General features: G+C 45.7%; 2 protein-coding genes and 1 long non-coding RNA gene across 4 annotated transcripts in view; 2 read left to right on the forward strand and 1 right to left on the reverse strand.

The window, feature by feature from the left end:
• Positions 1–966: 966 nt before the first annotated feature.
• On the forward strand, positions 967–2,785 carry LOC133506191 (uncharacterized). 2 transcript variants are annotated; one of them, XM_061830088.1, is made up of 2 exons: positions 967–2,159; positions 2,245–2,785. In XM_061830088.1, the coding sequence occupies exons 1-2, from the start codon at positions 1,050–1,052 to the stop codon at positions 2,737–2,739; spliced, it is 1,605 nt and encodes a 534-aa protein (XP_061686072.1). In that variant the 5' UTR covers positions 967–1,049; the 3' UTR covers positions 2,740–2,785. The 2 variants fall into 2 exon arrangements, with proteins under 2 accessions (XP_061686072.1, XP_061686073.1); XM_061830089.1 differs by having other exon boundaries at positions 967–1,802; positions 2,576–2,785.
• Positions 2,786–3,125: 340 nt separating this feature from the next.
• Positions 3,126–24,481, reverse strand: LOC133506193 (uncharacterized). The gene is made up of 3 exons (XR_009796422.1): positions 24,342–24,481; positions 4,127–4,192; positions 3,126–3,876 (listed from the first exon to the last, which is right to left on the reverse strand). It is a non-coding gene; the product is annotated as an uncharacterized LOC133506193 (long non-coding RNA).
• The window catches only part of LOC133506189 (microtubule-associated tumor suppressor 1 homolog A-like), a 56,596-nt gene continuing 51,678 nt past the window's right edge, over positions 20,754–25,671 (forward strand). Inside the window, exon 1 of the mRNA XM_061830086.1 lies at positions 20,754–20,806. Within this exon, the coding sequence (XP_061686070.1) occupies positions 20,779–20,806 (28 nt within the window). The 5' untranslated portion in view covers positions 20,754–20,778. The remainder of the gene's footprint in view (positions 20,807–25,671) is intronic.

Here is a 25,671-nt window from a genome sequence, read left to right on the forward strand (position 1 = left end):
CAAATCCCCAAAGTTGAGATCGACAAGTCTCGAGACAAGTTTCAAATTGAGACATGCAATCAGAATCAGAATCAGGATCAGAATCAGCTTTACTGGCTAAGTGTGTAAAAACACACAAGGAATTTTGATGCTGTCCTGGTACGACATTCAGAAAAAAGAACAACAAATTAACTAGAACAAGGAACAAGAGACATTCTGTTTATAGGAATGATTCCTTCTTAGTCACAGATGTGTAAGAGGCAATTCAAGTCTTCTTCATTTACAACAGGTAAGAGAAGTGTCAACACCCCACATTATTTTAAGCTTGTATAGAGTGCCTCTACCCGTTCGCGCTTCCCGTTATAAAATCATGCAACAGTTTACAAAATATATTACCAATACTAATACTGATTGGACCAGCAGGATGTGAGTGCATGTCCCAACAGTAGTTTTGCTGATCAGTGATGTCACGTCGAGCATGTTTTTCTTTACGTCTATATATATATATATATATATGTGTGTGTGTGTATATATATATATATTATATATATATATATATATATATATATAGAGAGAGAGAGAGAGAGAGAGAGAGAGAGAGAGAGAGAGAGCGAGAGAGAGAGAGAGCGAGAGAGAGAGAGAGAGAGAGAGAGAGAGAGAGAGAGAGAGAGAGAGAGAGAGAGAGAGAAGAGAGAGAGAGAGAGAGAGAGAGAGCAGAAGGCTTTATTTATTGCTCGTTCAAAAATGAGACATTTCACTTCATAATGAACAAAGAATAGGTTTGTTCTTTGAAATAATCAACAGTATTTCTTTTAAATTCACACCAGGTAAATTTACAGTTGTCCGTTTTTTTTGTTTTTCTTTTTCTTTTTAGATGGCTTGGTCTGCCAATGAAGCAATAACACGGACCTCTTTTGGATACTGAAATAACGCTACAAACCTCCAAAATCCAAACAATGGATTGGACTTTTGATCAAACATCAATGTAGCGTCTAACAATATTAAAATTGCTCAAGGTTTTTGATTTATTTTGCAGTATTATATGGTGACTTAATAGCCCTTACAGTAAGATGAGTGCTTCTCAGTCCAGTGAACATCACACAGATGAGAAGAGCTGCACCGGCATGAGACTCTCTCTTCACAGTGCAGGAGACCATCATGAAAATGCTTTTGCAACCTCCTCATATTCATCCTCACCATCCTTCTGTTTGGGGGAATCCTCTCCAGAATTATTGAGCAGTAGTGGGTGTACTGACAGCCCTCAAGACTACGATTTGCTTGAAGTCACCGTAGCAACTACTTTATTAACAGGAAGAAAAGAAATTGTAAAGGATGCCATTTCCAACTCGGAGCAAGAGGACAAAAGTATGCCCAGCAAAAATAGTAATGCTGCATTTGAAAAGATTCAAACAGCAAATGAACGGTCAAAATCAAATGACAACTCTATATCGGTTTACCTAGATGCCTGTGCTGGAGAACACCATGAAAACAGAAATGACAATGACAACGTTGCACTGTCCCTATCTTTAATATCCAATAGTGTTGAGCATGGTAGTAACAACAGATATATAGAGAGACATGGCTCATTTACTCCAGACTCTGAAGCGACAGAAATTTTTGAAGGTGATGATGTTGCTGATAATGATGATGATGCTGAAGATGAAGCTTTGTATTTTTCAATCAGCTCAGATATTGGTGTACAGAGAACAGGCACAGCGTACACAAGCTCACCTAATCCAAGCCTATTTATCAGAGGTCACTCTGCACTGATGCCTGAGGTCCAGAAGGAGGGGACTGGAACAATGAGTGATCAAGGATCAGAGGTAGTGTTAGAAGAAATACAGATTACCTGTCCGCTGTATTCATTTGGGAAAACTCCTGAGGACATTAGTGACACCCCTCACACAGAAGTTGTTTCTCCCTGTGTAGTCAGCCTTATCCAAGATAGCAATGATACTGCACATATGCTAAATTGCACAGAAAAGTATGTGAGGGTCCCCAAAGTCCCCAGGTGTTCAAGTAGACTAAAAGTCAAATCAGATATTGCAGTTGTTCCCTTAGCTGGAGTTTGCAAAATGACAAATCGTAATGAAAATAGACTACTCAAATTGGACATTAAAAACATCAAGGCGAAAGTTAGATCACGACCCAGCTACTATGCAGCAAAGACATCTAGCCAGGTACTGTAGAGTTTATTTATTCATACATTGTTGGTTGAATTTAACATTTCTCGTTTTGAATTTCTTCTCCTCTTTTTTGGTCCAGGCTAAATCTATTTCAGAAATTGGAAGGAATGCAGCATCTAGGAAGGAAGAAATTACATCTTTTTATGAGGCTAAATCGCAAAGATCATCTGCTGGTACTGTCAAAAACGCTTTGGTGCTTAAACCCATCCAAGGAAAGAGTACTATCATCAAAACCAGCCACAAGGCAGAGGTCTTTGACTACAAAAAGTCTAAATGGCCGAGTCCAGCCTTCAGTGGAACACCGTCACACTGTACGAGTGCTGTGCACACAGAGGTGCCAGAGGAACAATATCGGGTCACACCTAGAAATGTAGTCCGGGAGGTATCTGATAAATGTCTATTAAATGTAGAGTCCAAGTATCAGAGGACAATACCTGGTGAAGAATGCGTGGAGGACAATTGGGAGGGGACCAGTGAGCCTCTACTGACTCGTACCAATCTGGGCAAGCCAAGAAATCATACCTGGGTAAGTCCCTTTTTAGTCTTTTCAATACAGTTCATCAGCTTCAGCTAAAGTTATTGTTCGTCAAATGAGATAGTGTAAAAAGATCTGGTTTAGTAGGTTATGTTAAAATAGATGGCAATACTTGTTTTTATTGCCATCAGCAGGCACAGTGTTAGTGATAATGTATGGTAATTGCATGTTTGGTGGGGATATATTCTTTTTTTGGTTTTCATGGTAATAGCCGCACAATTCTCGGCTCCAGGATAGACGTTTGAAATAATTTATTTTATTATATTGCTCCATGAGTATAAACTGGAGTTGAGGGTTGGATGGAATAGCAATATACTTCAAGCTTAACACTTCATAATGAACATAAATGTACAATAAAGATTTTATTTTATATTTTACATGTATGATACAGTGGTTACAGAAGGAATTCCGACCCCCTTAAAATTTTCACTTTTTGTTATTTTACAGCCATTTGCTCAAATTATTTAAGTCAATTTTTCTCCTCATTAATGTCAAAATAGGAAATATATTGACTGAAATTGTTGACATTTTTGCAGATTTAGCAGAAAAGAAAAGGTGAACTATCACACTGCTTCAAGTATTCAGACCTTTTGCTCATTATTTAGTAGAAGCACCTTTTTGGGCTAATATAGCCTTGAGTCTTTTTGGGAAAGATGCAACAAATTTTTCACACCTGTATGTGGGGATCCTGCTATTCTTCCTTGCAAATCCTCTCCAGTTCTGTCAGGTTGCTTGCTGAACATTGGTGGGCAGCCATTTTAAGGTGTCTCCAGAGATGCTCAATTGGGTTTACGTCAAGGCTCTGGCTGGGCCCTTCAAGAACAGTCACAGAGTTGTTCTGAAGCCATTCTTTCGTTAATTTAGTACACTGGAGTAGTGTCACCACACTGCATCATTTGCACATCTGTTGTGCAAATGCAGGGATGCAGGGATGGTTGACTTTCTAGAACTTTTTCTGTCCTGACTGCAACTCTGTTAGCATAGCCACAGTGATCTTTGGGTTCTTCTGTAATTTGCCAATTGTCTCCCATTTCAGGATTATAAACGTCACTCTGCTGTTAGGAACCTTAAGTGGAGCAGAATTGTTTTTGAAACCTTGTCCAGGTCTGTGCCTGCCACACGTCTGTGTCTGAGCTCTTCAGGCACTTCCTTTTGACCCCATGACTCTCATTTTGTCTGAGAAAAAGAAAAATAGCATGTTGTAAACTGCAGGTTATGTTTTGCGGCAGGTCAATATTGTGGAAAATGAATACACGAATTCATCAAGATACTTTTCAGAAGAACTTGACGTGATCATTCAAACAGTTGAAACTCAAAAGAGTGTGTTGTGACAAAGCAATCATCCAAAGCACAGAAGCAAATCAAAAACAGAATGGTTTCAGAACCAGAAAATGTGAGGTTGACAGTAGCCAAGTCGAAGTCTCACCTAAATGAGATGCAAAGGCATGACATCGAGAGCTATTCATACCAGACATCCCAGGAACTTTGCCTCCTGTAAGAAGAATCAGCCAAAATAAATCCTGATCGTTTTCCACATTTGATCAGCAACTACAGGAAATGTTAAATTGAGGTAATATATTACTGCTAAAGGTGGCCCAACCAGTTATAAAGTTTTTATGCTCTATAAAATTATGAAAACGTATGGTTTGGGGAGTATTATTATAAGCAGATTCCGCTTGTTTATTGTCGTTATTTTGGCGAAGACCAGACTACATTTTATGACCAATTAATGCAGTGTGGCTTTACATACTTTTCCTCGACTGTATAAACTGCATGTACAGTACATACAGTCCATATGAACTTTGAAAAGAGCACATGAATGTGATTGAGGTCTGTGTACAATTCACACTCACATTTGCATCTGCTACCTTTGTTGTATGTTTTTGAAAACCCCGTGGTCCCCGAACAGGTCTAAAACCTGCCCCAACATAGGAGCTTCAAGGGTGTGTTGAAAACACGTCCCCTGTAATTTATGTGAACACAATCCTATACATGTACATACTTGAGAAAAAAATATGCTCAAAGTACTTCATGTAACAAGTGTGTCACAATTGGGTTTAGCATGCAAAGATGTATTGATGGCTGGGTCATCCTATTGCCTGTTTTTGATATTTAAAAACTGTCATGATCCTGCCACTCCAGCACGAGCTGTGCGGTTGTCCGCGCAGGTGCGCTGATTGGAAGGTGCACACCTGCGCCTCATGCAGCCTGATTATGCTGTGGATTTATATGACCGCAATGACAACTGGCCGGCGCCAGTTCGTTGATCTTCATGTCCCGTTCGTGTGCTCCGGTATCCCTGATTGAACCTGTGTGTACCAACCTTCGTCCGTTCTCCGACCAACCTTGTAAGCCTGACTCCTTCGTTACTTCTGCCTGCGTTGATTGTTCCCCTGTGTACCGACTCCTGCCTGTCCGCTCACCTGCTCTCTTCGCCCGACGTCCCAACTACCGCTGCTGCACCGAACTGCCTGTTCGATCCCCTACCTCTGCATATAATAAACGTGTCTCCTTGAACTACCTTGCATCTTCCGAGTCCTGCATTTGGGTCCTACTCTCGTTCCGATGGGACGTGACAGAACGAACTGGCCGATACAGGACCCAGCAGGAAAGACCCGGCGTCGCCGGGACCGACGCAAGGTAGACCGTCTGCCGGAGGACCAAGCCTGTCCGATCCGGGTAGGCTCCCTGATGTCCTCGGCTTCCGTGTCTTACGCTCCGCCAGCGAGTCAGTTTGTTTCACCTCCCCGCATTTCCAGCACCCGAACGTCTTCGCCCGGTAGGTTTAAGTACACCAATCCGTATGAGGGAACCCGCTTGGCCATCTACCCAGGACCTCCGCGTGGCGGCCAGAGGAGACGCCCCGCCCGGGCGCTCCCCGGTGCCTCCTGCTGCGCGGCAACTAAGACATCGTCCTCCCACTCCTCGCCGGCAACGGCGAAACCGGCAGACCCACAGCTGGTGGCGAAGCTTCCAGCCCAGAGGGAGGAGGAGTCTCCAAATCACGAGGCGTTCCTCCGCGAAATGCGGGCGGAGATAGAGCGGCAGAGCGTGGAATTGGCGGCTGTCACGGCCCAGGTCGGCAAGGATTGGCGAACCAGCCGAGCTACGCTGACGTCGCAACGGCGACGGACTCGCTGCTGACGCAGGTTCACGTGGCAGTTGGAACTGACCCGCTCCCGAGACACGCCCACGTGTCAGTTTCGACTGACTCTGCCTACTCTCGTTCACGTTCCCGTGGAAACCGACCCGCCCCCTTGCCAAGTGCACGCCGCAGTGGGAACAGACTCGCCACCTCGCCAAGTGCACGTCGCAGTGGGAACGGACTCGCCACCTCGCCAAGCGCACGTAGCTGTGGAAACTGACCCGCCTCCTCGCCAATCCCACGTCGAGGTTTTGGCTGTTCCGAGCAGAGTTCACGCGGCAGTTGGAACTGACCCGCTCCCGAGACATGCCCACGTGTCAGTTTCGACTGACTCTCTGCCGACTCTTGTTCACGTTGCCCTGGAACCGGATTCGCCACCGCGCCACGCCCACGTTGCTGTTTCAACGGATGCACTGCAAGCTCACGTGGCAGTGGGGACCGACCCGATGCCGCCTCACATTCCTGTCCAGGAGGTGGCGACGGTTCCCCAGCCGCCTCACGCTCCCGTCCAGGAGGAGGTGGAGTTGGTGATGCTGCCTCCGCCTTCTCACGTTGCTGTCCAGGAGGTGGCGATGGTGTCGCCGCCTTATCACGTTGCTGTCCAGGAGGTTGCGATGGTGTCGCCGCCTTCTCACGTTGCTGTCCAGGAGGAGGCGATGGTGTCGCCGCCTTCTCACGTTGCTGTCCAGGAGGAGGCGATGGTGTCGCCGCCTTCTCACGTTGCTGTCCAGGAGGAGGCGATGGTGGCGCCGCGTTCTCACGTTGCTATCCAGGAGGAGGGGATGGTGTCGCCGCCTTCTCACGTTGCTGTCCAGGAGGAGCTGGGGAGTTCTGTGGAGCCACCCTGGAGCTGGAGAGACTTCTGGATGGCGGTCATGGCTCTGGTCCTTCTCTCCATCATCCTATTCACTCCAGATGGCTCCCAGCCGCTTCATGACCTGGCCTCGTTGGTGACCAATCCACGGCTGCCTACTGACCAAGCCTCAGTGGCGACCAATACCTGGTCTTCTTGCAACCACGGCGTGGGAGGTTCTCGTCCGGAGCAGTGGCCTGCCTCGTTCTGGTTCCTGCTTTGCCGTTTGGTTCCTCACAGAGGTCGTCCGCCCGAATCGCCCCTTGGGGAACCTGGTGCTTGGTGTCCGGGTCGTCCTCCTGACCTGTCCACCCGGACGCCTTGTGTTTGGTGGCCTGGATGGCCACCAGACTGGGGTTCGGGGGGGGGGGGTGCCCTCCTCCGGACACCCTTTCCGCCCACCCCTGCCTGTGTTAATTGTCTTTTTCGTTTAGGCACGTCTGGGAGCCGTGCCTTTGAGGGGGGGTACTGTCATGATCCTGCCGCTCCAGCACGAGCTGTGCGGTTGTCCGCGCAGGTGCGCTGATTGGAAGGTGCACACCTGCGCCTCATTCAGCCTGATTATGCTGTGGATTTATATGACCGCGATGACAACTGGCCGGCGCCAGTTCGTTGATCTTCATGTCCCGTTCGTGTACTCCCGCATCCCTGATTGAACCTGTGTGTACCGACCTTCGTCCGTTCTCCGACCAACCTTGTAAGCCTGACTCCTTCGTTACTTCTGCCTGCTTTGATTGTTCTCCTGTGTACCGACTCCTGCCTGCCCGCTCAACTGCTCTCTTCGTCCGACGTCCCAACTACCGCTGCTGCACCGGACTGCCTGCTCGATCCCCTACCTCTGCATATAATAAACGTGTCTCCTTGAACTACCTTGCATAATGCAGCCCTATGGGGGCACAAACCAGTGCAATCTGTAGGCCGGTCCCAAGCCCGGATAAATGCAGAGGGTTGCGTCAGGAAGGGCATCCGGCGTAAAAACTGTGCCAAACAAATATGAGCGTTCATCTAAAGAATCCCATACCGGATCGGTCGTGGCCCGGGTTAACAACGCCCGCCCCCGGCACTGCTAACCTGCAGGGCGTCGGTGGAAATTCAGCTACTGTGGGTCGAAGACAAAGAAGACGAGGAAACCGGATCCAGCGTCAGAAGAAAAAGAGGAATGCACAGAGCCTACAACTGAGTGTAGGGACTTTGAATGTTGGGACTATGACAGGAAAAGCTCAGGAGTTGGTTGACATGATGATTAGGAGAAAGGTTGATATTCTGTGCATCCAAGAGAGCAGGTGGAAAGGTAGTAAGTCTAGAGGTTTGGGAGCAGGGTTTACATTATTCTACCACGGAGTAGATGGGAAGAGAAATGGAGTAGGGGTTATTTTAAAGGAAGAGCTGGCTAAGAATGTCTTGGAGGTGAAAAGAGTATCAGATCGAGTGATGAGACTAAAATTTGAAATTGAGGGTGTTATGTATTATGTGGTTAGCGGCTATGCACCACAGGTAGGATGTGACCTAGAGTTGAAAGAGAAATTCTGGAAGGAACTAGATGAAGTAGTTCTGAGCATCCCAGACAGCGAGAGAGTTGTGATTGGTGCAGATTGTAATGGACATATTGGTAAAGGAAACAGGGGCGATGAAGAAGTGATGGGTAAATACGGCATCCAGGAAAGGAACTTTGAAGGGCAGATGGTGATGGACTTTGCAAAAAGGATGGAGATGGCTGTAGTGAACACTTATTTCCAGAAGAGGGAGGAACATATAGTGACCTACAAGAGCGGAGGTAGAACCACGCAGGTAGATTATATTTTGTGCAGACAATGTAATCTGAAGGAGGTTACTGACTGTAAAGTAGTGGTAGGGGAGAGTGTAGCTCGACAGCATAGGATGGTAGTATGTAGGATGATTCTGGTGGTGGGTAGGAAGATTAAGAAGACAAAGGTAGAGCAGAGAACTATGTGGTGGAAGCTGAGAAAGGAAGAATGTTGTGCGGCCTTCCGGAAAGAGGTGAGACAGGCTCTCGATGGACAACCGAAGCTCCCGGAAGACTGGACGACGACAGCCAAGGTGATCAGAGAGACAGGCAGGAGAGTACTTGGTGTGTCATCTGGTAGGAAAGGGGAGAAGGAGACTTGGTGGTGGAACCCCATAATACAGGGAGTCATACAAGGAAAGAGATTAGCGAAGAAGAAGTGGGATACTGAGAGGACTGAGGAGAGGCGAAAGGAGTACATCGAGATGCGACGTAGGGCAAAGGTAGAGGTGGCAAAGGCTAAACAAGAGGCATATGAAGACATGTACACCAGGTTGGACACGAAAGAAGGAGAAAAGGATCTCTACAGGTTGGCCAGACAGAGGGATAGAGATGGGAAGGATGTGCAGAAGGTTAGGGTGATTAAGGATAGAGATGGAAATGTGTTGACTGGTGCCGGTAGTGTGCTAAATAGATGGAAAGAATACTTTGAGAAGTTGATGAATGAAGAAAATGAGAGAGAAGGAAGAGTTGAAGAGGCAAGAGTGAAGGACCAGGAAGTGGAAATGATTACTAAGGGGGAAGTCAGAAAGGCACTACAAAGGATGAAAAATGGAAAGGCAGTTGGTCCTGATGACATACCGGTAGAGGTATGGAAGCAATTTGGAGAGATGGCTGTGGAGTTTTTGACCAACTTATTCAACAGAATACTAGCAGACGAAAAGATGCCTGAAGAATGGAGGAAAAGTGTTCTAGTTCCCATTTTTAAGAACAAAGGGGATGTTCAGAGCTGTGGGAACTATAGAGGAATAAAGTTGATCAGCCACACAATGAAGTTATGGGAAAGAGTAGTGGAGGCTGGACTCAGGACAGAAGTATCTGCGAGCAACAGTATGGTTTCATGCCTAGAAAGAGTACCACAGATGCATTATTTGCCTTGAGGATGCTCGTGGAAAAGTACAGAGAAGGTCAGAAGGAGCTACATTGTGTCTTTGTGGATCTAGAGAAAGCCTATGACAGAGTACCAAGAGAGGAACTGTGGTACTGCATGCGTAAGTCTGGTGTGGCAGAGAAGTATGTTAAAATAATACAGGACATGTATGATGGCAGCAGAACAATGGTGAGGTGTGCCTTAGGTGTGACAGAGGAATTTAAGGTGGAGGTGGGACTGCATCAGGGATCAGCTCTGAGCCCCTTCCTGTTTGCAGTGGTAATGGATAGGCTGACAGATGAGGTTAGACTGGAATCCCCTTGGACCATGATGTTCGCAGGTGATATTGTGATATGCAGTGAAAGCAGGGAGCATGCAGAGGAACAATTAGAAAGATGGAGACATGCACTGGAAAGGAGAGGAATGAAGATTAGCCGAAGTAAAACAGAATATATGTGCGTGAATGAGAAAAGTGGAGGGGGAAGAGTGAGGCTACAGGGAGAAGAGATAGCGATGGTGGACGACTTCAAATACTTGGGGTCAACAATACAGAGCAATAGAGAGTGTGGTCAGGAAGTGAAGAAACGGGTCCAAGCAGGTTGGAACAGCTGGCGAAAGGTGTCTGGTGTGTTATGTGACAGAAGAGTGTCTGCTAGGATGAAGGACAAAGTTTACAAAACAGTGGTGAGGCCGGCCATGATGTACGGATTAGAGACGGTGGCACTGAAGAAACAACAGGAAGCTGAACTGGAGGTGGCAGAAATGAAGATGTTGAGGTTCTCGCTCGGAGTGACCAGGTTGGATAGGATTAGAAATGAGCTCATTAGAGGGACAGCCAAAGCTGGATGTTTTGGAGACAAGATTCGAGAGAGCAGACTTCGATGGTTTGGACATGTTCAGAGGCGAGAGAGTGAGTATATTGGTAGAAGGATGCTGAGGATGGAGCTCCCAGGCAAAAGAGCGAGAGGAAGACCAAAGAGAAGGTTTATGGATGTGGTGAGGGAAGACATGAGGGCAGTTGGGGTTAGAGAGGAAGATGCAGGAGATAGGCTAAGATGGCAAAAGATGACACGCTGTGGCGACCCCTAACGGGTCAAGCCGAAAGGAAAAGAAGACTTGAACTACCGTGCATCTTCCGAGTCCTGCATTTGGGTCCTGCTCTTGTTCCGATGGGACGTGACAAAAATATATTTAAGAATCATATTTAGAAACATTAGAATATCTAGAGGTGGCACGGTGTCACAGCTGGAAAGCGTTGGCCTCACAGTTCTGAGGACCCGGGTTCAATCCCGGACCTCCCCGTGTGGAGCTTGCATGTTCTCCCCATGCCTGCGTGGGTTTTCTGTGGGCACTCCGGTTTCCTCCCACATCCCAAAAACATGCAACATTAATTGGATACTCTAAATTACCCAGAGGTGTGATTGTGAATGGGACTGTTGTCTGTCTCTATGTGCCCTGCGATTGGCTGGCAACCAGTTCAGGGTTTAGCCTGCCTACTGCCTGATAACAGCTGGGATAGGCTCCAGCACTCCCCTTGTGAGGATAAGTGGCTGAGAAAATGGATGGATGGATAGATTGTCTAGAAAATCCAATTTCAAGTGTCTTTTGACTTTCCCAGTTAAAGATTTTGCATTTGACCTGTCTGACTTTTCATGTTCAAACACGATAGTGTGTATGGGAATGCAACACTAGTCCAGTTGCTCTGTCTCTGAAAACCCTAAATACTGTACAGTGATACCTTGATTTACAAGTTTAATTTGTTCCATAAACACACTTGTAACTCAAAAACCCCTGTCAAATCAACTAAATTGAAATTCATCCATTCAAACCTGCTTTAAAACACTACTATTTTTTGTTTACACTTTTAAGAAGGTAAAATAGCATTGTATTGTAAAGTATACATTTGAAAACATGATAAAAGCAAATGTAAAGAAATAAACGGGGTTTTTTTGTGTCACGAAACGGGGCTCAAGGGTGGACCCAAATGCACGACTCCAGAGACAGCAGACAGTACAGAGGAAACCTTTATTCAGTCCGAGGTCTGAGATCTGGTAGACAGTCCAAACAATCCGAAGTACTAGTACGGATGGGCGGGGGGTACTTGAGCGGAGGAGCCAGCGACGACGTGCGATTCGGGCGAAGTCTGCTGACGTGGAACGTAGGGTGCACCCTCATCGACCTGGGCAGTCTCAGCGAGACGGCGACCGGGTTAATGACCTTGGAAATCGGCAACAGGCCAACGAACCTGGGAGCCAGTTTGCGGGATTCCGTCCGCAGCGGGAGATCTTTGGTGGAGAGCCACATTCGCTGTCCCACTCTGAACTCTGGCGCTGGCCTCCTCTTGCCGTGGGCGGCGGTGTCTCTCCCAGGGCCTCCTTCACCCGTGACTCGACCGCCCAGGTGAAACCGAACACGAAGCACGCCTCAGGCAGAAGAGGACCGCCCTCCGATTCCGTGCGCCCTCCCTCGTGGACCCGCGAAAGTGCATCCGGCTTGCCGTTCTTGGAGCCTGGGCGGAAGGACACCGTAAAGCGGAAGCGAGTGAAAAACAGGGCCCACCTGGCCTGACGGGCGTTCAACCTCTTCACAGACTTCAGGTATTCAAGGTTCTTATGGTCCGTGAAGACAACGAACGGTACTTGCAAGCCCTCCAGCCAGTGCCGCCACTCCACCAACGCGATCTTGACCGCCAGCAGTTCCCGATCTCCCACGTCGTAGTTCCTCTCTGCCGGGGTCAGCTTCCTAGACAGGAACGCGCACGGGTGGATCCTTCCATCCCTGGGACTCCTCTGCGACAAGACTGCTCCGATTCCTGAATTAGACACCTCCACCACAAACTGGTTATCTGGGTCCGGAACAATGAGAACGGGCGCAGTAGTGAAACTTGTCTTTAGCCTGCTGAAGGCCTCCTGGCAGGTCCCGGACCACGCGAAGGTGGTGTGTGGCGAGGTGAGCGAATGCAGAGGAGCGGCCACGGCACTGAAGTTCCGTATGAATTTCCTATAGAAATTGGCAAATCCCAAAAACCTCTGTACGTCCCTCCTGTTGGTGGGGGTAGGCCACCGCAGCACCGCGTCGACCTTCCCAGGGTCCATCCGTATCTCTGCCTCAGCCAGGACGAAGCCCAGGAAGGACACGGATTCCTGGACAGCAAAACAGCGACTGAGACAGTCCTCTCCCCAAGTCTTGATCTGGCCCGTGGTCCAATCTATGTGCGGGTTATGTTCCTTGAGCCACGGGCTGCCCAGGATGATGTCGCTACTACGTGCGTTGAAGACATGGAAGCTAATACGCTCCGAGTGAGCGTCCGGAAAGCTCATACGTAGCGTCTGAGTGCGATGTGTAACCCGACAAAGGAACTTGCCATTGGCGGCATAGGCGTGACGAAGCCGTTGCGTGGGGAAGGTTGCTGCCCCCAGCTCTTTGACCACGCGGGGATTTATCAGGTTTGTGTCGGACCTGGAATCTATGAAAGCCGAGACAGTGCATGAACGGGAGTCCGTTCCCAAGGTGAGGTGAAGAAGGGACCTCCCTGACCCCGCCGCGGTGTACCGCACACTCACCGGAGTAGAGATCCTGATGTCAGAGTGCTCTGGTCGAGTCGGGCAGCGGGCGATCAAGTGTCCCAAACGCCCGCAGTAAAAACAACGCCCCTCCCGTCGCCAGCGCAGACGCTCCTCCACTGGCCCGTCGAGACCCTCCACCTGAATGGGTTCAGCAGTGGACGACCGGGCGGCAGACGGACTGGAGCCCTCCCTCTCTCCCTCAGTCATCACGGCTAGTTGATCCTCCATTACTAGCCGCTGGTCTACCTTGAGGGCCAACGCGATGAGTGCGTCCAGCGAGGGAGGAAGATCAACAGCGATGAGGAGACCCCGGATTTGGGGGGGAAAGCCCCTGGAAAAAGGCGTCGTGCAGGGCGTTCTCGTTCCATCGACTCTCGGCGGCGCAGATTCGGAACTCAATGGCGTAGTCGGACACGCAGCGACGTCCTTGACGAATCGTCATGAGTGAGGATGCCGCCTGGTGTTCCGGAGCCGCGTACTGGAAAACCTGGGTGAGCGGGCAGACGAACCTCGTCCATGAACGGCAGATCTCCGAGTTACGACTCCACTCGGCAGTGGCCCACGCCTCCGCCCTCCCCGTCATGTGGGAGATGACGAAGGCGATACGGGAGCGGTCCGTGGGAAAAGCGGCCGCTTGCAGTTCAAAATGCAGATCGCACTGAACGAGGAAAGGCTTGACGTTCCCCAAGTCGCCTGAGAATCGTTCCGGTCGGGAGAGTGGGCTAACGCCGCTAAGGGGGAGCTCCGTGGAGAAAGGTGCGGGCGGACACAGTGGTACCGGTGGAGTGGCCACCATTGGCGTGGCAACCATGCTAGCCTGGGAGGCTAGCCACGGCTCCAGCCGGGTGCAGATCTCATGGAGCCTCTTGTTGGTTACCTGGAGAGCAGCCTCTTGCTCGACTAGGCGCTTGCCCTGAGCTTGCAGCGCACAGCGGATGGCTTCAGAGTCGGCTGGGTCCATGTTTTGGCTAGATCGTTCTGTCACGAAACGGGGCTCAAAGGTGGACCCAAATGCACGACTCCAGAGACAGCAGACAGTACAGACGAAACCTTTATTCGGTCCGAGGTCTGATATCCGGTAGACAGTCCAAACAATCCGAAGTACTAGTACGGATGGGCTTACGAGGGTGGTCAGTGGACAGGCGTGGGTCGGTGCACGGAGAGCAGCAGTCAGGAAAACAGGAGTGCAGGAACGAGGCATCAAGAACAACGATCTAGCGGAGTATTTGTCGTCCCCCGGGTCCTATATGTACTGGGTCTAATCAGTGGTCATGAGGCGCAGGTGTGCGCCTTCTGATTAGCTGGCCACACCCAGCCCGGGCTGGAATCCAGGAGCATGACATTTTGTACTGTAGGAAAGGTACACAGACTACAGAAGTGTATTGCTGCCACACCCAAAAAAAAGTTCGCTATATATAACGTGATATGCTTCACGTTATAATGTGGATGTTTCATGTTATAACACGTTTCACGTTACAATATCGTTAATTACATGTTATAACGTGAATCATTTCACCTTATAACATAATCAATTTCACATTATAGCATGAAACATTTCATGTTATAACATGAAATGAACCACAATATAACGTGATTTACCACATTATAACATGAAACATCACGGTAAAACCGAATAAGTTCTATGTTACAACCTGAAAAGTTCGCGTCAACCTGTTTGTGACCCTGCCACATCCTTCCAAGGTAGCATACAGGAAGACACACTGTTTCGAAGCAACAACTTAGGGTTCAGGTCCCTGGCAGAGCCAATTCGGCGAAGTCCAATGAACATGCATGTTCTTTTTCAATCTTAAATGATTTTTTTTTTTTTGTAACAACGAAGGTGTGTTATAGAAGATCTGTGTAGAGATACAGGAATGTATGTTTGATATATAACTCTAAAAGCTGTCCACCCACCCGAACCGGAAGTAATTGCCGTTTGGGGGGCAGGGGTGAAGAGGGGGGAAATTTATGAATTTATTATTTTCTACCTTAAAATGTGAAACAAATCTGAAACAAATCACGTTATAAAGTAGAGCATGTCATGTTATAACATGAAAGCTTCATACTGTAACATGAAATGAGTTGCGTTATAACGTGAAACTTTTCAGGTTATAACACTAAATGATTCACATTATAATGTGTAATTAATCACAATATAACGTGAAACATATGTTATAACGTGATAGCTACATTGTTTTTTGTTTTTTTTTGGGTGCAGCAACACTACGCCTCTGTGCACAGACACTAATGCATTTGTGTGTTTTTGCCTTTAAATGGCGTGGGTGAGTGAGTGCATCCTTGTTGCCCACACCAATCTCTCTCCCCACCATCCACAGACGCGCTCTGCTCTGCAGGTCCCAAAAATTTGTCTGTGAAACTTTGTTTTTTTTTTTTTACTAAAGTGAGGTTGTTCTGCCCTGCAAGATGTCATGACGTATTCTTCTAATTTGCATATTTTATTATCGTTTTCACATGTTAATCGGTTACATTTGTACACAGTTTTGTTAATTTAATGGTTTAGTGTAAATCCACATCTGACCTCTGGGTGGCACCAGTCATTCGTTCGTGCCTAGTTAGCAAGGTTATGCACGAAATCAAAGTGAACACATTTGCATTCCCATATAACACAAACCAACATAAACATTAAAAATTGGGCTAATGCAGCACAACAAACTTACAGCCAATACTTTCTGAAGGCTAGCATACACAAAATGATGGACAACACGACGATGAACTTCACATGCGTTCGGTTGTTGCTTGCTGACACGAAGGAAGCTCGACCTTCTCTGTAAATGCTACACTTTGACCATTGTATGTCAGATGTCAGGCTGGCTGTTTAGCTATTAGTGTGGATTTTCATGTTAACGTACCTATTGTAATATCTGTACATAAGTGGATTGGATTTTCAATTGGTAAACACTGTTAGTTTATGTTTTCATGCATTTTATTGATGTAAAAATGATAAGCCACACAATGAAGTTATGGGAAAGAGTGGTGGAGGCTAGACTAAGGACAGAAGTAAGTATCTGCGAGCAATAGTATGGTTTCATGCTTAGAAAGAGTACCACAAATGCACTATTTGCCTTGAGGATGCTCATGGAAAAGTACAGAGAAGGTCATAAGGAGCTGCATTGTGTCTTTGTAGACCTACAGAAAGCCTATGACAGAGTACCAGGAGAGGAACTTTGGTACTGCATGCACAAGTCTGGTGTGGCGGAGAAATATGTTAAAATACTACAGGACATTTATGAGGTCAGCAGAACAGCGGTAAGGTGTGCCGTTGGTGTGTCAGAAGAATTTAAGGTGGAGGTGGGACTGCATCAGGGATCCGCGCTCAGCCCCTTCTTGTTTGCGGTAGTAATGGATAGGCTGACAGATGAGGTTAGACTGGAATCCCATTGGACTATGTTGTTCGCAGATGATGCAGTGAAAGCAGGGAGCAAAAGGAGAGGGAAAATAGAGGAATGAAGATTAGCCGAAGTAAAACAGAATATATTTGCATGAATGTGAGGGGTTGAGGATGAGGAGTGAAGCTCCAGGGAGAAGAGATAGCAAGGGTGGATGACTTCAAATACTTGGGGTCAACAATACAGAGCAATGGAGAGTGTGGTAAAGACATGAAGAAATGGATCCAAGCGGAGTGGAACAGTTAGCGGAAGGTGACTGGTGTTCTATGTGTGTGCCTCCCAATCAGCACAGGTGTGTGGGGACCCGCACAGCCAGGGCTGGACCGGCAGGACCATGACAATAGCAGGAAGGTTCTCACTTGGTGTGAACAGGTTGGATAGGATTATAAATGAGCTCATTAGAGGCAGATCCAAAGTTGGATGTTTTGGAGACAAGGTTAGAGAGAGCAGACTTAGATGGTTTGGACATGTTCAGAGACGAGAGAGTATATTGATAGAAGGGTGCTGAGGATGGAGCTTCCAGGCAAAAGAGCAAGAGGAAGACAAAAGAAAAGATTGATGGATGTTGTGAGGGAGGACATGAGGACAGTGGGTGTTAAAGAAGAAGATGCATGAGATGGGCTTAGATGGAAAAATATGACATGCTATGGCGACCCCTAACACGACAAGCCGAAAGGAAAAGAAAATGAAGACAGGCTGAATGGGCAACTCACCAAATGCTGTATATTTCTTGTTACTGTTTACAGTTTCACTCTGCTTCAATTGTCAATAAAGAAGCTATAGAACGCTCATCTCCAGGCTCTTGAAAAGTAACAGTTGAGTGTAAGAGTAGCAGCTCTTGTAACAGTGATGAAAGTCCTCCGGATTTTCCTGGAATTCCGGATTTTCAAATGTTCATGAGAATTGCTCCGGAAAATTGAGTAAAAATTGCCTAAAATTAATCCGGATATTAGTTGACAGGATTGAACGAACATGGGTTTGAGTTCCTCGTTTTGCTTTCACAAGGGAAGCCATGTTGAGGCATTAACACTGGTAACGGTAACACCCGTCCCCTCGCATTCTCTCAAGACGTCGCTTATTTTGTGTAGTCTTGACATTAATTTATGTGTTTATTTAATAAACGTTGTTAACTAAACAAGCCTGCTCCAAAACAACCGGTATTCACCCGGAAACAGGAAAAGCAAGTTAACTCTACTGAGCATGTACGAAAGTTAGGCCGAAAGCACATGTTCAGAGCTGCTTCACGTATTGCGAGCGCATTTACGTCGAAAGTCATCAACATAATTAGCCATGTCAAAGCAAATTCAGTTACACCAGGGGTGCTCATTGCGTTGATTGTGAGGCAGTGTGACGGCGTAAAAAAATCTGGGCTTGCCTCTTGGGGAACTTTTTTTTTGGTCTGGATTTAGAAATTTTACTTTCAATTTTTGTCTGAATTTTCTTCACAGATATTGCCAGAATGCAACACAGCCATCCATTTTTTCAAAAATTTCCCAAGACTTCACACCTTTGGTGCTTGCATTTATATCTTCTGGAATTTTCACAAAAGTCCACTTTCATCTCTAGTGTAATCCAGTGGCCGTATAAATGCTCTGTGATAATCTGAGGGTTCTGTTAAAAGTGCTAGGAACATCATGAAGACCAAGGAACACACCTAGCGGCTCCGAGATGCTGTTGTGGAGAAGTTTAAAGCTGGATTTGGATACAAAAACATTTCCCAAGCTTTGAACATCTCATGAACCACTTTGCAAGCAATCATATTGAAATGGAAGGGGTATCAGACCACTGCTAACTTACCAAGACCCGGGCATCCCTTGAAACTTTCACCTCGAACAAGGAGAAGGCTGATCAGAGATGTAGCCAAGAGGCCCATGATCACTCTGGATGAACTGCACAGATCTACAGCTGAGGTGGGAGAGTCTGTCCATAGGACAACAATCAGTCATACGCTGCACAAATCTGGCCTTTATGGAAGAGTGGCAGGAAGAAAGCCATTTCTCAAAGATATCCATCAAAAGTCTCTTAAAGTTTGCCACAAGCTACCTGGGAAACACACCAAACGTGGAAGAAGGTGCTCTGGTCAGATGAAATCAAAATCAAATTTTTTGGCCACAAAGTAAAACGATATGTTTGTCGTAAAAGCAACACAGCTCATCACCCTGAACTCACCATCCCCACTGTCAAACATTTTGGTGACAGCCTCATGGTTTCGGTCTGTTTTTATTCAGCAGGGACAGAGAAGATGGTTCAAATTGATGGAAAGATGAATGGAGCCAAATACAACACCATTCTGGAAGAAAACATGTTGGGGTCTGCAAAAGACTTGAGACTGGGACAGAGATTTATCTTCCAACAGGAAGAAAACATAAAGCCAAATCTACAATGGAATGGTTCACAAATAAACATATCCAGATGTTAGAGTGGCCAAGTCAAAGTCCAGACCTGAATCCAATCGGGAATCTGTGTGCAGAGCTGAAGACTGCTGCTCACAAACCCTCTCCATCCAACCTCACTGAGCTCGAGCTGTTTTTCAAGGAAGAATGGGCAAGAATTTCAGTCTCTCGATGTGCAAAACTGATAGAGACATACCCCAAGCGACTTGTAGCTGTAATTGCAACAAAAGGCTGTGGTCCAATGTAATAATGCAAGGGGGCCGAATAATAATTCACACCCCACTTTTCAGGTTTTTATTTGTTAAAAAAGTTTAAAATATCCAATAAATTTCGTTACACTTCACGATTATGTCCCACTTGTTATTTCTTGACAAAAAAAAAAATATATCTCTATATTTGAAGCCTGAAATGTGCTGAAAGGTTGAAAAGTTCAAGGGGGCCGAATACTTTCACAAGGCACTGTAAATTGTATAATTTCAAAAGCTTTTTCAAATTACTTTGATGTATGCTTCTGCCAAAATTGGGTTGCAACGTTGCTACAAAAGTAGGTCAAGCGTCATCTTGGAGACGTCGGGGCGAAGTAGCACTGTCACTGTGATGTTGTCCGTCTTCTTGGTCTCCAGCAGATCTGGGAGGTGTCCCAGACACCTTGCAGAGACATTGCTACTGTTGCGAACAGTTGATGTCTCTGAGATATCTCCAAGACCTTTTGGAGACTTAAAAAGAATCTCCAGAAAGGTCGAAGTTCGAGTTCACACATCCACGCACGCAGGCACACTCACAAACACACACGCACAAGTTAGCCCATCACCCACAAAGTGACGACATCTGTGTTGGTGTTTGTAGTATCATGGGGGAGGAGCATGGATTGTTTGGGTTATGGATTAATCTGTCAATTATTGTATCAATCAGTCAATTAATTAGATTAAAAATCTCTTTATTTTAAAAAATACCATTTAAATTTGAAAGTGTAGAAAATCCACAAACAAAAATAAAGATTCAGTGACTGGTTTGGTCCGAAACATCAGAAAATGGGCAAAAATGTTTATCATTGTTTTCCAAAGTCAAACCAGATAGTTCCAAATGTCTTATTTCAGTTCAACACACAATGACCATATAATGACGATGACAAGTCTGTTGTTATGGAGCCGGAGAACATTTACTTTCAAGAGCCAAAAATTCGGACGAGTTGGAGAGTTTTTGGTTAAACAAGGTCTCTACACTGTGTATATGATTAATCAATGACCAAAATAGTAATTAAATAAATTACTAAAAATTATGAGAATAATAACTAGTGATTTAATTTGATCATCAATTAGTTGTCACTTAATCGATTAATTCTTCTACTCTTAAAATAAAAATCTGCATTGTTCGAGTCTGAATGTTTTGACACAATGAATTTTTGTAGCTTCTCTTGTGTTTGCTCCTTGCATCATCTTTTTCTTGCTTTTTCCTCCTTTATTCACTTCACACACTCCCTCACTCCTCCCCTCTGCTCCTTCACGGCTTGCCTTCCCTCACCTCAGTCCTCATTTCCAACTGCGGAGCAGGGAATGGCTAACACTATGGTCTAGGTGCACAGTTCTGAGCTGGGGACCTTTGGCTGGAACTCTGTCACTAAGCATCAATCCTTCCTGCAGAAAGTCTCCAAATTAGGGCCTATTGGAAGGCCACCGGTGAAAAGCATTCGAGTGGATAAAGGACTAGTTCCCTCACCAGGGACAGGACCTCCAGGACCAGAGGGCCCCAGGACCTCGCAAAACCAGATTAATGGAGCTATGTTGAAAGAAGTTGGTCAGACTGCTGAGGCTGGTTCGTCAATGAGAGCGAAAAACATTCAAAGCCATGGTGAGTAAAAGTTTTGCTATTTCAGCACCCACCATCCACTGTATGAAATTTGAAATCAAAACCACAATAGCCAGTCATAGAATACTTCTTAGCTGTTTGTGTGTGTGTGTGTGTGTGTGTGTGTGTGTGTGTGTCCATGCGTGTAATGGAACAAAAATTTTAAGTTCTTCTCTGGAGCAGGTTTGGCAAATGAGTAGTGTCAGGTTCACCAATCAGACATTCATTAAACAGGACAAAAAAGGAAGCAAAGAAACCAGTTCAAGTCTCGCAAGGAGAGTGGAGAGGAACTGTCTCGTACAATTCATCACTGCACTCTCTGATTATCCTCTCCTCAGCACTTCTATTTATTTAGTTTTAAGACGCCCCTTATTTAACGTGGATGTTACAAAAAGAAGACGACAAGCAAAACAGTTTGAAACAAGGTGTACATGTTTGTTCATGTGCGTGTGTGGAAGATTGCTGAATACATGTGTGGTCATCATTTCTTTAACAGGCAGCAGTTCTAACAGTTCTGATGATTAGATGTTTTTGTTCTTGCTATCTCCTGCTAGGAGGCTGCCTCGTTATCTAGAGCAGAGCAAAGCATTTCTTTATTGGAAGCAGATGTATGATAATTATGATCACAATTATTCCTACAAGTAGTCTGACACTGCGGAGCTGACAGTTTAAAATACCTTCCATATACCAATAAACCACACACCCATACACATTGTTTGGCTGCCTGCAGCTTTCACCATGTGTGATGGCTACACTTTGTTGGAACGTGACTTGTCGCTGAGAAGACAACACATATCATATACTATAGACTGGGTACTTTGACTATTTTTGAATATGTAGCTAGCTCTTTCATATCCTCTTGTGAAAAAATGGATCGCACAGGTGCAAAGGACGAGAGCTTTGTGGGTTCTAATTGACAGGTAGGTGTGTTGTGTATAGAGCTATTAAAAAAATATTAATTGTGGGGGAATAATTTGTCTCACAGTTTATACCATATGTTACGTGTGAATTTAGAATAAATCCCTTTGGTCTTCGAAAAGAGCTTCCATGTCAGAAGGGGCATCGGAAAAATCCTCAAATCTCTGTTGTTCGTTTCCCATAGCATGTGGCACTGCGTCTTCTCAATGGCAACTGTCCCAGTGTGACATCTGTAAATGACGTTGCAGGCAATATGGCTGCCGCTGGGATGTCGAGTGAGACTTCCACAACTTTGAAAGACAGGCTCTCCGCTCATTTTTTTTTTCTATAGGCATTGAAGTGAATAATATATGTAGTTTTCAGAACAATGTATATTTTAAAATGTGTATAGGGATGCCAGTAGACCTTTAAGCTACATTGTTACCTAAGAGTAGCATTGTCATTGTAGTCTCTGTCAGCATTTATATCTAAATAATGTATTTGAGGTGTGTACAACTCTTCCTCAAATGGCATGTGAGAACACATTTGTTTCACCACTGCTTGTTTCCTGTTATCCTCTTTCGTATCATTTTTCGAGTGAATGGTTCAGAAAATCAAAATCAATTTAGTCACAAACGGGAGAATATGGCCCCAAGAGGTGTGATTCACTGACAGCTGAGACTGATTTCAAATCATGGATACACTCCTTTTTCCTGAAACTTGTAAATCTGTAACAAAGATCACCTCAAAAATTAAAGACTGAACCCTACACCAGAGGATATGTAGTATAACACAAATCTGGAGCATGCTATTTTTGTTACAGTTAGTTTTTTTTGCCCGGAGAAAACCCACACAGGCACGCCGAGAACATGCAAACTCCACACAGGTGGGGCTGGGATTTGAACCCTGCTCCTCAGAACTGTGAGGCCAATCTTCTACAGTTGCCTCACTCTGCCGCTTACAACGAACAATACTCAGTCATTAACAGGAGAGCTTTTTTCCCCCCCTCATAATATATTTTAAGGATGCAGAGTTTTCTGGTATTTGGAGCAGTGAGAGTGCCCATTAGAATGATAGTTCAGTGCAAAGACAATTGTGCAAAGGCTGTCAAGACTGAAAGGTGTGTATGCAGTCTAAATTGACAATTCAAGTCATAGTTACAGTGTTCCTCTGTTATTCGTGGGTGTTACGTTCCTTACACCCCAACAAATAACAAAAATCCGTAAGTAATGGGAGCAGTATTAATATGCTATGTACAGTATGCCATACCATATTTTTACAACCATAAGATGCACTTAGAACCTCTTTTGAGCCACAAAGCATGATGGGAGGATGTAAATAGTTTTTTAAATTGCATGATTTGTGTCAATTATTTCTCGAGTCATTCTTTTATTTGGTTTATTATTTGCTAGTTATGCTATTCTGTTTGGCATGGTGTGATTATTTCAGTTTCAATGTGACACCGTGAGTGTACATCATCATCAGTAATGACATGCCCACACAGGCAGGGTGGGGCAATGGAAGCTTTTTATTCCTAGAAATGTGAAATGCAGTTGCTCCTCTCTTACTTGCGAGCATCATCATATGATGGATTACATAGTGTACGTGCTAAAACATGTTAGTGTGCATACAAATGGTGTAATCAGTGTGTTTCATTCACGCACATATATTCTGTTTTACTTCGGCTAATCTTTATTCCTCTCCTTTCCAGTGCATGCCTCCATCTTTCCAATTGTTCCTCCATCTGCTCCCTGTTTTCACTGCATATCACAAATATCATCTGCAAACATCATAGTCCAAGGGGATTCCAGTCTAACCTCATCTGTCAGCCTATCCATTACCACAGCAAACAGGAAGGGTCTTGGAACTGATCCCTGATGAAATCCACCTTCACCTTAACACACGGCACAACTCACCGCTGTTCTGCTGCCCTCATACATGTCCTGTACTCTTCTAACATATTTGTCCACCACACCAGACTTGCATATGCAGTACCACAGTTCCTCTCTTGGTACTCAGTCATAGGCTTTCTGTAGATCCACAAAGACACAATGTTGCTCCTTCTGATCTTCTCTGTAGTTTTCAGTTAGCATCCTCAAGGCAAATAATCCATCTCTGGTACCTTTTCTAGGCATAACCATAAACCATACCATTGCTCGCAGATACTGACTTCTGCCCCGAGTCTACCCTCCACTAATCTTTCCCATGACTTCATTGGCTCATCAACTTTATTTCTCTATAGTTGCCACAGCTCTGCAAGTCCCCTTTGTTCTTAAAAATGGGAACTAGCACACTTTTCCTCCATTCTTCATGCCTCTGCTCTACCTTTGTCTTCTTTAATTTTCTTCGGCCACGACAGATTCGGTGTGGGATTTGTTTGACGAATGCTCATTTGTGTTTGGTACAGTTTTACGCCGGATGCCCTTCCTGATGCAACCCTCTGCATTTATCTGGGCTTGGGACCGGCCTACAGATTGCACTAGCTTGTGCCCGCCATGGGGCTGCAGATAGTCAAATCAAGACAATCAAATAAAGAAAGTCAACACACAAGGTACACAATTCACATACTACCTAGGCTCAGTTAAAGTAAGGGTCGGAACACATATGAAGATAGAAGAAAAGAGATAAAAGAGATACAAACCACAATGTCCCTGCAGTGTTTCACACAACAGGAGTGGAGAAAGTTGAAGTTGATGTTTGTGTCCACTTGTCCAGCATTCTCTTAAGTCCTCACGGTCCTCGTTGTAGTGTTCCACCTTGTTGTCCAATGTAGGCCTTGCTAGTCTTAGCTCGTTGCTAGCGGTAGCTTGTCACAAGCATGAGCTCATCGCTAGCCTTAGCTCGTCGTTGGTTATTTAATTTCACTCTCAATGGTTGGTAAGTGTTCTTGTTGTAGTCTTCTTCCTTGTTGTTCAATGTAGGCCTCGCTAGCGTTAGCTCATCGCTAGCATTCGTTCGTCGCTAGCCTTAGCTCATCGTTGATTGTTTAATTTCACACTCAATGCCGCTCCCCGGTTGCAGGATTAGAGCATAGTAGTGGAGAGGATTTGTATTTTGGTTAGGTAAAAGCAGCTCAGAGGGAGCGCCTACTTCCACCCTGTACCAGTGACATCAAAGTCTATCCATCCATCCATCCATCCATTTTCTTAGCCGCTTATCCTCATGAGGGGCGCGGGGCGTGCTGGAGCCTATCCCTGCTGTGAACGGCCACGAAGCAGGGTACACCCTGAACCAGCCAATCGCAGGGCACATCAAGACAAAAAGCCAAAGTCACAATCACACCAAGGTCCAATTTAAACTGTCCAATTAATGTTGCATGTTTTTGGGATGTGGGAGGAAACTGGAGTGCCCTGACAAAACCCACACAGGCATGGGCAAAACATGCAAACTCCACACAACCGGGGTCGGTGTGACGGTCTGAGTGCTCCCAGTGCTGAAAGGTCTTCTTCAGTTTTTTTGCGCACGCGTGTAGAAATTTTTGAATTTTTCTACTTTATCTAGTTCCATGCCAGTCTGAAACTTCCCCATCCATGCTTCCGTGTCTTCATTTTCGCTCCACTTCCCCATGTTCATTTTCGCTCCGTGTGCATTTCGCTATGGATGTCTCACAAAGCTGAACACAGCTAATGAAAGAATACAGAAACCAAAGCGAACGTATTGTTTATTTATCAACTGGAAAGCACGTTCCAGCATTGAACAAGAATCAACAGAGGATTGTTCAGGTATAGGTTCAGGTGATTTGACACTTACTTTCACTATCCCAAATATGCCTTAATGACTGAGACCGAACAATCCTCTGTTGATTCTTGTTGAATGCTAGAACGTGCTTTCCAGTTGATAAATCACAAACAATGCATTCTTATTTGTGTCTGTATTCTTTCATTCGCTGTGTTCGGCTTTGTGAGACATCCACAGCGAAATGAATACGCGGAAGCGGAGCGAAAATGAACACGCGGAAGAAGCATGGCTGG

The sequence above is a fragment of the Syngnathoides biaculeatus genome, chromosome 9, assembly GCF_019802595.1.
Source record: "Syngnathoides biaculeatus isolate LvHL_M chromosome 9, ASM1980259v1, whole genome shotgun sequence".
Taxonomy (NCBI): domain Eukaryota; kingdom Metazoa; phylum Chordata; class Actinopteri; order Syngnathiformes; family Syngnathidae; genus Syngnathoides; species Syngnathoides biaculeatus.

What these genes read in the sequence shown, in the direction of transcription:
- LOC133506191 (XM_061830088.1), top strand. Translation starts at nt 1,050, where the DNA reads ATGAGTGCTTCTCAGTCCAGTGAACATCACACAGATGAGAAGAGCTGC. An exon ending in CAGCAAAGACATCTAGCCAG is followed by an intron (nt 2,160 to 2,244) that starts GTACTGTAGAGT and finishes TTTTTGGTCCAG; the next exon opens with GCTAAATCTATTTCAGAAAT.